Source organism: Bactrocera latifrons, unplaced genomic scaffold (genome assembly GCF_001853355.1).
Source record: "Bactrocera latifrons isolate USDA-ARS-PBARC rearing strain unplaced genomic scaffold, ASM185335v1 scaffold_238, whole genome shotgun sequence".
NCBI classification, from domain to species: domain Eukaryota; kingdom Metazoa; phylum Arthropoda; class Insecta; order Diptera; family Tephritidae; genus Bactrocera; species Bactrocera latifrons.
Window position 1 is genome coordinate 336,026 of NW_017535941.1, and position 12,408 is coordinate 348,433.

Sequence of the window (12,408 nt, forward strand, 5' to 3'; positions counted from 1 at the left end):
TTATCTCTTAATTTTTTCTTGTTTTTCGTTTCTTATTTTTTAAATTTTTTTTTGTTTTAATTTTTTAAAGTTAATTCCATTTTTGCAATTTTTGTATTTGCTCTTATTATTCAACTACAAATGATCCAATATGTATATCCTCCATAAAATGTTCTGCCAATTCTTTCATAAGCTCTGAAATCGAATCGATATACATACATACGAAATCAATTTTTATTTATAAAATTTCACTGAAACATTCACAGAAATTTGCATTGTTTATCTTTCATATCTATTTATTTTTGTATTTCAATGAGTCATGCCAATATTTTGGAAATTCCACAGTAAATCATAGGTGCTGTAAACACTCATGCGAACACCGCGAAGGCCGACCGTTATGTTGGTTATCAGAAAAAAAGTTTTATGACTGACTTACCAGCCAAAATGTCGCTGAGATAGCAGTTTAGCCCAACTTTGCACAAGATAGATAACCCAATTACTAGCAAGTCTAACAAGATGATACAATGCTTATTTAAAATCAATTACAACTCATACTTAAAAACTAGCAAAGTGGCCGAAGAGTGAAGCAGGTACTTAAACGATGGAAAATCAATCGAAGCAGGCATTAAGTAATCTAAACACACTCAATGATATGAAGAATAAATACAAATTAGAACATACCATCGACGTGTGCATACAGTGATTACTACATTTAGTGGTACAAGCCTCTCGCCTTTTCATGTTTTTGAGTTTAAAAATGTTTTGAACTCTAAGTGACGGCAAGTAAATTAATTAAGTAAAATTATAATTCACCGGATAAAAACTTTCTTTCAAGAAAATGTGAGACAGTAAAATTTATAATATATGTTTCTCAACTCCGACAAACCCAGTTTTCTTATGATCTGAAAAGGGGATATTAGGTTTACGACGAAGTTTGTATCATACAAAAATACACATCGGAACTATAAAGTATATATATTCTTCTTCTTCATTGGCGTTATCACCGCTTATGTGGTTATAATTGAGTTTACAACAGCGCGGCAGTCGTTCTTTCTTATCGCGGTTTTTCCAAGTTTAGCCATTCTACTCAACCTGATCTTTCCAAGGGAGTGAAGGTCTTCCAAGATTTGATGCATGGTGAATATCTCGTCGGATTTTCCAGGCCTAAAGCCACACTGAGAAGGTCCAATCAGTTTGGTGACGGTTTGCTTTAATCTTTCACACAGTATGCTCGATAGAACCTTATGGCGATCAAGTTCCAGAGTCTTATCCCACTGTAGTTGGCTCAAATTATGGGGCCTCGCATTTTGCGGAATGAGTAGGGCACACTTAAATTCCAACCGTCGGGCATGCTTTTATCCGACCATATTCTACAAAGAAGCTAACGCATGCTCCTTATCAGGTTTTCGCTGCCGTATTTGAGTACTTCTACCGGCAATACATCGGCCCTCGCCGCGTTTTTGTTCTTCAGACGGGTAATTGTTATTCGAAGTTCTTCATGGTCGAGCAATGGAATGTCTGTTCCATCGTCATCGATTGGGGAATCGGGTTCAACATCTCCTGGTGTTATGCTTTCACTACCATTCATTAGGCTGGATAAGTGTTATCCTCCGTTATTTCAGTGTGCTATGGGCAACAGTCACTAGATCACATCTGAGGGTTCTACAAGAGGATGGTCCGGTTTTGAAACCTTCTATTCGGCTGTTTGTTATGTTTGCAGCTTCTCGACGTCGAACCTTACTTGTGTTTGTTGATGTGAGCATTTTGCTATGCAGAGGCGGGTGCGTCTCTTCGCCACAACAAGATAATAGTCCGTCGCAGCATACGCACGTCTAAAACACTGGAGACGTGTCTTCCGTCTATCGCAACGTGATCTATCTGCGTGATGTCTTTCCGAATCGGAGATAACTGCGGATGAATTTTTCTTGCGGTATTTTTTGTACAGACTCTATCGGCTGATTTACTGCCAAATAAATACAAATATAGACCACTGTTTGCACGTCGTTATAGTCCCCATAAAATGTCTTTAGAATTCTCAAAATTATTGCACAAATTAGATTTGTTCTTTAATTTAAAAAAATGTAGAAAGTAGTGTAATGACGTAATCGTAATCTTCCCCTTTATCGGTATATACAGTACATATAGTGAAATAGTGGTACCGCATCCCACAAAATGCTGATAGGTTATAATTTAGAAAAAGTTTTCCTCTACATACTATCTGTATGTATGTATATATTCCTGAATATGCAAATATTTTTACCAAAAAACCACATTTTCATATCTTTACAAAATGACCAATCCAAATTCCATAACCCAAATACAATTCATTCCAGGGTGAGCATGATGACGAACACAGCGTGTAAACACTTACTGAGTTAAAACACTTGAGTATGCGTTCAAGAACAGAAATCTACTATAAATTAATTGAAATATTTAGAAAAAAAAATCGAAAATTTTGTGAGGTGCCATTTTACCTGGTCTGCCGCCATACACTCTTCCTATTGCTGCTATTAAATCAAGTTTACACCTGCCGTTGTTAAATTCATATACACATGTATGTGTGTGGCTACGTGTGCACTTTTAGTTCCCCACTCTGCTGCTGCTCGAATACTTTATCATATCGATTCATAAAAACACATTTGTTCTGTATTAGTTATCAGCAGCAGCGCGCTTAAAGACTCGTACTTCGGTTTTCGTATCGAACACTATTCATGCACTTCAACACTCTAGTTGCTAAAATCAATCAGTTAGTCTGCTTCAGTATTTGGTCTGCCGTTGAATTCGCAAAAGCATTTTCTACTTTTCGACCCGTGACCATCAATAATCGACGGTATTAGCGTTTGCAATAATTCCTTTCAGTTAGTACAGGCGGTCGGTCAAGCAATCCTCACAAGCAATTGATCCAACCACTATTAGTGTGGGTGTATTTGTTGTTGTTGCGTTTTATGTTAATTTGCCGGTGATTGCGTGTTTTTTGTGCCTAACAACCATCTTGGTATATTAAACTGGTGCATACATATTGGTGGCAGTGTGGTGACGTCAGCATAATTTGATTTTATTATCAGAGTAAAAATCGATAACTTGTGAAAAGTGAAAATATAATATGGCGGATATTTTGGACGTAGAACATCATCAAGTGCTGGAGGAATATCAGCAGACATTGGAGGAATTGTTGCCCAATGTAAGTTTCCGGAAGATTTGTAAGGCAAATCTACTATTTCTAGGAATTGGAACTTAAAACTGAAAATTAGAGAAGTCGAAATATCGATAAATTCGAATTTTTTGTGTTAAATATTTGTTGTTGTTGTTGTAGCGGCAGGAAACTTTCCTGAAATATTTTTTAAGAATTTTGTTGAGTCGAATAAAATTCTGCATCCGTTCCGATTGCATAGACGCAACTTCCAGAAATATCTTTGATATTAAGTGGCATAACTGCCTTGAAACAGAAAATTAGAAACGTCGAAATATCATAAATTAAATTTTTTTCAGTTTTTGTTTTAGTGGCAGAAATCTTTCCTGACAGGACAGTTTAATAAAAATCCGAGTCGATTCCGATTGAAGTTGAAACGGCTGAGAGTGACTTCTTTTGTTGTTGTTGTAAATACAATTTATTGTGATGTAGTGAGTATTTACTAACTATTTTTTTAGAGATTTTTTCTGAAAATTTGTTTAGAAACGTATTTTTCGTAAAATTTTTCTTTTTTTTTCTAAATTTTTTTTCTAAAGTTTTTTTTTAGAAAAGAAATTTCCCATCTAAAGTTCGGTTTAATTCACTTTTATGTTGGTTTATTTCTTTTCAAAGCAGTTTTAGGAATATCGCAATAAATATTTTATTGCTAATGTCTCTAATTCATATTCTTCGTACACAGCGCCATAAAACAGTTCACTTTTGATAATACCTTTTCAATAGAAATTATAAAATAATGTGAAGGCTTTATTTCACATTTTCCATAAATATAATGGCAATCATTGCGCTTGCTCAGAAGTTATATTATATATAAGAAGTTATAAATTACGGCGGTATTTTTATTACCCTTTTGGGTAATTTAGTTATGTCGTTAATGTCAAAAACTACAGCATTGTGCTGAGAAATTGAAAAATTTAGTTACTTTCCCTATAATTTTATGGCAATCACGAAATTATTATTTTGAAAAATTTGTGTAGACAGCTTAAAATTGGTATATTATAGTTTAAATTTTCTTTAGCATCAAGCGTGAAAATCGAAAAATAATTTGTATCACATTAATTAAAATTTTTTTTATTGTTCGTTTCTAATATTGTGCACACAACTTTACATTTGCTACCGCCTGTAATTTATCGCTGATAGCGTTTGTTATCACTTCCTTCGCAACATTCATTATCGATTATGTTATTCAATATTATATATGACACCATGTTTGTGTATGTGTGTGTGTGTCTTGCAGTGCACGATTTGCTGATATAATATATATGTATGTATGTACATATATAGAGGCCGGTTATTGATTAGAAGTCATATTGCATCGATAAATCGAGAATTTTGTGCCATGTTCCGTACTCCTCCGCATATATTGCAAAGCCATGACTCACTATTTTTACCGCTAAACTATTTTTGTATTCACCTGAGCTGTCAACTGACTCTTTCAAATGACTCTTTTCTAAACTTGCATACATACAAAACTTTACCTGCTGGATTTCTAAATTTTCTTCACCACATTTGTAGACACATTCGCATAGCAGCTATTTCTCGAAGTATTTTCAATTTCATTTAAATTTCTTTATCTTATCGTTCAACATGAAATATTCATAATTATCTCGAATGCCAATGTGAGAATTGGTACGTAAATTCCCTGCTTTGCAAAATGTTCTATAAATACCCATGACAGTGTTGAGGTTCGATTATGCCGTGCAAAGAGGTGATCAATATTATTGTATATATTCTTTTTTCCCTCATTAATTATCAATTATGTAGCCCAAACGCATTCAAAAAGTGCAAAATATGTTCTCGCTACTTTAGTTATTATTCACTCGATAATATTTGCCAGTTATCGATCACCAAATTTTAGTGCTTTCTTATTTTTTTTAATTTTAATTTAATTTTTTATTTTTCACCTAAAAAATTATAAAGTTTACTCATAATATAGATCATCATTATTAAAATTTTAGAGATGTTCAGCAATTTTTCTTTTAATTTTTTAATATTGTAAATGAATCTTCAATTTCGATAGATACATTTTTTTCTCAATCTTTTCCTACATTTTTGTGTTTTAGTTTCCAGAGACCTTATTGTATATTGTTCTTCCAATTTCTTATTTTGGAAATTGGCTCGCATATTCTGTGTTATATTTTCTAATATCTCGATCATATCTCCCCCAAACGAACGATATACGGCATACAATAAAGCCCCTACACACAAAGAAGAGCAATTTTCTGCAATTTTTTTTATCAAATACGTTTTAAGATTGTTATTTTTTTATGTTTTTTTTTTTACTTCATTAATTTGTTTATTTGCATTGGTTGGCTAAGTGACTTGGAAAATATATATGTCTATGTATGTTCGTTTAGATAGGTAAATAAGTAACAATTGTATGACGTTTGCCCCTCTACTAAATGTTTTTGGTCGAATTTCGTATACTATTTGGAAAGTTGTTGTCCAACTCATAGAGAATTCACACTTTGCTGAAAGATACTACTTGTTAGAAACCAATTTTTATATAATTTTCTTAAACACGATTTGGACTTTTCGGTTCCATATCAATGGTTCAAATATAATGTAACAATCCGCAAGCTCAATAAAATCATAACTTTCTAAAGGCAAACTTTTGATGTGCGAATCATATCTAGTATGGTCCGGCAAATTGTTCGGCTGTCATGTGATTTCTGCTGTATAGACAGCTACGACTAGTTAGAATACAATATTCGGATTAATGTTGGCGAGTAGCAGGCTTTGTTCCAAAAAATGAAGAATTTAAGCAACCGAATCTACATAGGATGCTCTATGCTTGGTTATCTGATCTGATCTCATATGTTGTTCTGGTATCAAAAATAACAAAAAAGTTGATGTTCGTACATACCTATCCAGCATCCCTGTAACAGAAGGGTACATTTTATATAATATTATATTGTATATTTATATACATATTTCAACAGTACGTACATTTGATCAGATTTGACCCGGACTGAAGAAAGGGGTTATTTTAAGAGGTTACATGGGTTTCCTCGGTAAATATCAGACTTTTTTCAATAAATTTTTCTCATAAAAAAAAATTTTATTAGATTTTTTTTTTTATTGTTATACAACCATATATTACTATTGACAAAAAAATCTGAAATTTTTGAAAAAAAAAAAAAATCTTTTAAACTCGGCCAATGTGACGCCATTTCCGGTGTCCCCTCAGAAAAAAGATATGCCTGTGTTGGCAGGATAACTCCTTACAGGATTATCTAAAGGGAAAAAATACATGTTTTATTTAAAACCTTAACTTATAACTTGGGCGAATGATAAAAAAAAACAGAAATTTGATTTTTGACAGAAATTAAAAAAAAAAATTTTAATTTCCCGACATTTCTTATTTAAATAGTTGTGATCGAAAAAAGGAAATCCTTTGTCCAAGTCTTTTAGAATTGTATCTCAAAGACCTATGTAGATATGTAAAATTTCATGAAGATCGGATAGGTAGTTCTCGAGAGATCCTGCCAACCGACTTCAAAGCACAGTTTCGAGAAAAACGCGTCTAAAGACTTCCTACTTACTTAGCTTAGCTAGTCCCGAGCGCACAAGTTCTCAAGGCTCTATCTCCAAAACTTAAAAAATAATAAAATATTAAAAATTTAAAAAAATTTACGACAATATTCTAGAGGTGTTGTAGATTTTAATACGACAATAAAAAATTTCGATTTTTTTATACCCGTAAACCCATGTATAACTCCTTAAAACATTGTGTTCCTACTGAAATCCTCAAAATCTCTATGCTCTATGAATTATCGAATATAATCATATTTTTACGGTATTAGAACCTTGGTTACTCAAATATACATATACATAAATAGTATATGACATGAAAAATTTTCAGATTTCATTCAAAACCATCGCGAAATTATTTAATTATTTTGAAATCGCCCAAAATGCTGCTTCTCGCACACTTATTTACTTTTGTCGTCATACATACATATGTATGTATGTACATGCAATGTGCACATTTGCAAATAAAATATACATGTGTAAACACTCGGTCTTTGGATGTGGTGAATATTGTGATTCATTTGATTATGATAATTATTAGCAGCAACTTTCGATGTGTGAGCAACGGCAAATGGCGAATGAAATCAATGGCTACCTTTGTTTACAATTGCAAACTGTAAATTCCAGTTGGAATTCCGTCCAGGTCATCAATCACAAATTCAATGGGAGTGTAGCACCACCACATTCCTGTCATTGCCCTTATTTAGTGTTGGCTGGCTTCCTTAAAAAAGAGTAAACAAATCATATAACTTAAGTGAATTTAGTGAGTAAATGGTGGCGCACTGGTCTGGTATGCCGGGAAAGCAATTAAACACGCAAATTGCGGACGTACGATTTGCATGTGTGAATGTGTGTATGCTAACGCATAAGCAGCAAGCGTTATTGCGCAGCAGCGCAGTAAGCTTCGCCGCCGCAGTCGCGCTGAACGTTAGCGCAGTTGTAAATACTGCTAACGCCGACATCAGCGCCACCGCTACTGCTGGGTGATTGTCATTATCAGGCATGCCGGCAGTGTTGTGTGTGGGTTGTCGTTGTTTGTTGCCGACTAGCTCAAAGGCCAGCAAACAGGTTTTACGCGCCTTAAATACGAGTCATAGCCGAGCTAAAGTCTAAAGTCGGTGTCAACTTCCACTGCCGCAGACACAGCTGCGTCGAATTTGGTGTTTATTGTATTATATTTCATTATATTTGCTTGGCAATGTTGTTGCTGTTTATGTACATGTCGAATGGGTGATTTACGTGCTGGCGAAGCTGACCTATGTGCATAAATACATAAAAAGAAATATACGAATGCTTAAAATCGATTGCGCGCTGAAATCACCCGCAACCGGAGGGGATCAAACGGCAGCGCTGACGTTGGCCGCGACGCCGATTCGTCACGAGCATGTAAATTGAATATTTCGAAGGCTAAAACTGTATGACTCATGTCATTTAATGCTTTGATTCATTTTTTGGATAGCCCATTCCGCTGAGCGCGTTTCCTTGCTGTCAAATCAGTGACAGTATTCACGTTTCTATAATTTATTTACATATACATATGTATGTACGTATTCATGAAATTAACTTCATTTATTTTTACTCTTTATAAATAGATCGATGCCAACAAAGATGGCTTCATCGATTTGAGCGAGTTGAAGGACGCTTTGGATCAGGTCGGTTTCAAATTGCCTGGCTACCAGGTGCGCGAGATGATCGATGAATTTCAGAATAAGCAACGCACATCACATCAGGGCAAACTTAATATCGAGGAATTCGAAAATCTCTGCCTCGATCTCAAATCCAAAGATGTGGCAAGCACCTTCAAAACCGTCGTCTCGAAAAAGGAGAACCTGGAAACGTTGGGTGGCATGTCGAGCATATCGTCCGAAGGCACCACGCACTCAGTGCGTCTTGAAGAGCAACTTGCCTTCTCCGATTGGATAAATTCAAATTTAGGTTATGATCAAGATCTGAAGCATTTGCTACCCATCGATGCCGAGGGCAAACATCTGTACCAAGCAATTAAGGATGGTATCTTACTGTGCAAGATTATCAATCATTCCTGCCCGGATACGATCGATGAGCGTGCCATCAACAAGAGGAATTTAACTGTTTATCGCGAATTTGAAAACTTGACGCTGGCGCTAGTTTCATCGCAAGCGATTGGTTGCAACATAGTCAATATCGACGCACACGATTTGGCCAAAGGCAAGCCACATTTGGTTTTGGGCTTGTTGTGGCAAATCATCCGTATTGGTCTCTTCAGTCACATCACGCTCGACAGCTGTCCCGGCTTGGCGGGTCTGCTCTTCGACAACGAACGTTTGGAAGATTTGATGAAATTATCACCGGAAGCCATACTATTGCGTTGGGTCAACCATCATTTGGAGCGTGCTGGCATTTCACGCCGCTGCACCAATTTCCAGTCCGACATTGTAGACTCCGAAATCTATTCACATTTGCTGAAGCAGATTGCCGGTAACGATGTCGATGTCAATTTGGAGGCGTTGCGCGAGTCGGATCTGACATCACGCGCGGAGATTATGTTGCAGCAGGCGGCCAAATTAAACTGTCGCAGCTTCTTGACACCGCAGGACGTTGTCAATGGGGTCTACAAGTTGAATTTGGCCTTCGTTGCGAACCTGTTCAACAATCATCCCGGTCTCGATAGGCCGGAACAAATCGATGGCTTAGAGTCGATCGAGGAGACACGCGAAGAGAAAAGTAAGTATTGTTGGCATTGTAGATGTTGTAGATGTTGTCGACATTAAAATTTCTAATCTTGTTTAGAATAAATTTTGTAAAATGTTTAGCAACTAATCTTACTATTATTAAATAGCTTACAGAAACTGGATGAATTCAATGGGCGTTGCCCCACATGTCAACTGGTTGTATTCGGATCTTGCTGACGGCTTGGTCATCTTTCAGCTGTTCGACATCATCAAGCCAGGTATCGTGCATTGGCAGCGTGTGCACAAACGCTTCTCGCCCCTACGCAAATTCATGGAGAAATTGGAAAATTGCAATTATGCTGTGGATTTGGGCAAACAGCTGAAATTTTCGCTTGTCGGTATTGCCGGCCAAGATTTGAACGATGGAAATGCTACACTAACTTTGGGTGTGTAAAACTTGAAGTCGTTAACAAAAAAACAAAAAATTACAAATAATTTCCATTAAATTATATATTCTTCTCTCAATGTATAGCGCTGATTTGGCAACTGATGCGTGCCTACACTTTGTCTATTCTATCGCGTTTGGCCAACACCGGCAGTCCCATAATCGAGAAGGAGATCGTGCAGTGGGTCAACAGCAAACTGTCTGCCGCCGGCAAAACATCTAGCTTGAAGAATTTCAACGACTCAGCCATTGCCGATGGTAAAATTGTGATCGATTTGATTGATTCCATTAAGGAGGGTAGCATAAACTATGACTTGGTGCGAACTGGCGGTACTGAAGAGGTTTGTGCGAATGCAAATCAAAACTTATACATATATTACAATATATATTTACTCATTTTGTCTTTAGGACAACTTGGCCAATGCTAAATATGCTATTTCGATGGCACGTAAAATTGGTGCACGCGTTTACGCTCTGCCCGAAGATATAACGGAAGTGAAACCCAAAATGGTTATGACCGTCTTCGCCTGCATGATGGCGTTGGACTACATACCCAATATGGATAGTGTGCCAAATCAGAATCAAGAACCAATCGCCATTGTGAATGATGTTACCATCAACAATACAAACAGCCACAACAACACAAACAGTAACAACATTAATAATACAAACAGTAACTAATGATCAATTAATGGCGGCCACAATTTCTATTTACAAACATATATTACATAAGCAGCAAAATTGTAAACAAATAAATATATATATATATGTATTTATATATATATAAATAATTTTATATAAAGTAAGCATCGATAAGCACTAACCCATAATGCTGAAACGAAAGATGCATTAAGAGAATTATTAAGTAAATGCAACTATCATTCAGTTCAGCAATAATAACATTAACATAGTACGGCTGGAATTATAAATACATGAGAAAATGTATGGCATTAAGCAATTTATATACATTCTTACCTAAATACAAAACTAAAATTATTAATTTCGTCTTGTAACACAAAACTTAAATAACTTACATACTATATACGCTATGTATTGTAATTTATTAATTTATTTAACTTTGACAAAAATGCAAACATATTTTGTTTTTAGAAAGTGTGCAAATGGGCATAGTTTGCAACATGTCGCTATCAGCCAATTTGCCCTATGCAGAGTATGATTATGAAGAGGAAAGACATTATTATTGTACTATGATATAATGATAACCTTATTTTATAAATAAAGGTTTATTTTTACATATTTCGAAGTTTTACATTAAAAGGCAATGGTAACAAACGTATGTGTCAAAAATTATTTTGGAAAATCTTATCTTATAATTTATGCAAAAACATAACCTCTAACTAAATTAAAGACTTTGAAAAATTATTGAAAAGTTCCCCGTACACAACGGTCATCACCAAGTAACTGTTGTAGATTCGATATTCTCCTTTTTATACCTTAAACACTGAATATTAAGCTTGGAACGAAGAACACCCAGAAGGAAACGTCGGAGAAATATAATAATAAATGATCAGCATAAAGTGCCGAAGGCGATTTAGCCATGTTCGTCCGACTGTATACTCGTCCTTTTCTATTTATGAGCTACACAGTTGTCGGGCACCGATATCGCATATAGCTTCCATACAAACTGAACGCTCAAAAACAATGTCTTTATATGGAAAAATTATTTATTTGAAAATATGTATTCAAGAAAATTATTGGCCAAGGCAACAATATACGAACTGCCGATCAAAATCAAATTTTTGTAGGGGTATTATAGTATAATTTTTGCTTTAACGTTTTTTCTCGTTTCATAAATTTATTTGAACTTCTCCCAGACCTTTAACGGCGTTTTTATGTCGTTAACCAGAGATGTTATATACTAGTTGAATAATAATAATAAGCTCTTGCTATCAAACAAAAAGCTGTTAAAATAATTGTGTGCAAAAAAATTGAAATGATTTCCTAGTCAAGGGTATTTATATATACATATGTAAAACTTTCGACGGTAATAACAAAGAATTGAGAAAATGTGTCCTAAAATGTTTCCTAGTCAAGGGTATTTATATATACATATGTAAAACTTTCGACGGTAATAACAAAGAATTGAGAAAATGTGAACTATATTAAGAAAAATTGAAATAGTCTTATTTGCATATAAATTTAAAAATGACATGCATGCACATACACACATATTTACAGTTGCAAATGTTCACACATGGAAGTATATTTTGCATGTATGTATGTGCGTTCTTCATTCACACTATTTTGTTATTGTCTATCAACCCTGTTAACGGGCTTTATTTACCCACCATTTGCATTTGACATTTAGTGAACAGTTAGTTTTCGCGGCGTCAGTTTTATTCGCTAAATTTATGAATAATAATTTTCGCACAATAAATCAATTACAAATTATCATTAGTGAATAAAAAATGTGTTAAAATGTTCATGTGATATGTGGTTATAGTGTAGATAGTGATATGTGCTTATAGTGTATAAAGTGTTGTGTTATTTCGATCTGCAAGTAATCAGCTTTTACACTGCAGTGAAGACGGTATTTTGTCAATAAGCAAAAGAAGTGCTGTTTCCTTTTACAGAAAAAGTGTATGTAATAT

At 34.9% G+C, this 12,408-nt stretch overlaps 2 protein-coding genes across 4 annotated transcripts in view; both read left to right on the forward strand.

Annotated features, from left to right (window-relative positions):
* The window catches only part of LOC108969022 (protein-tyrosine sulfotransferase), a 210,353-nt gene extending 201,984 nt beyond the window's left edge, over nucleotides 1–8,369 (forward strand). For both annotated transcript variants that reach the window (XR_001993375.1, XR_001993376.1), the window contains exon 9: nucleotides 8,293–8,369. The gene's annotated coding sequence lies outside the window, so the exon portion shown is untranslated. The remainder of the gene's footprint in view (nucleotides 1–8,292) is intronic.
* LOC108969020 (plastin-3) overlaps nucleotides 1–11,053 on the forward strand; it is a 34,871-nt gene extending 23,818 nt beyond the window's left edge. Inside the window, exons 1-5 of one of the 2 annotated variants that reach the window (XM_018933475.1) lie at nucleotides 2,728–3,160; nucleotides 8,293–9,403; nucleotides 9,519–9,797; nucleotides 9,884–10,137; nucleotides 10,205–11,053. In XM_018933475.1, coding sequence (XP_018789020.1) covers nucleotides 3,083–3,160; nucleotides 8,293–9,403; nucleotides 9,519–9,797; nucleotides 9,884–10,137; nucleotides 10,205–10,477 — 1,995 coding nt within the window. In that variant the 5' untranslated portion in view covers nucleotides 2,728–3,082 and the 3' untranslated portion in view covers nucleotides 10,478–11,053. Of the gene's footprint in view, nucleotides 1–2,727; nucleotides 3,161–8,292; nucleotides 9,404–9,518; nucleotides 9,798–9,883; nucleotides 10,138–10,204 lie in introns of those variants that run through there. The other variant, XM_018933476.1, reaches the window with a different exon arrangement.
* Nucleotides 11,054–12,408: the final 1,355 nt, after the last annotated feature.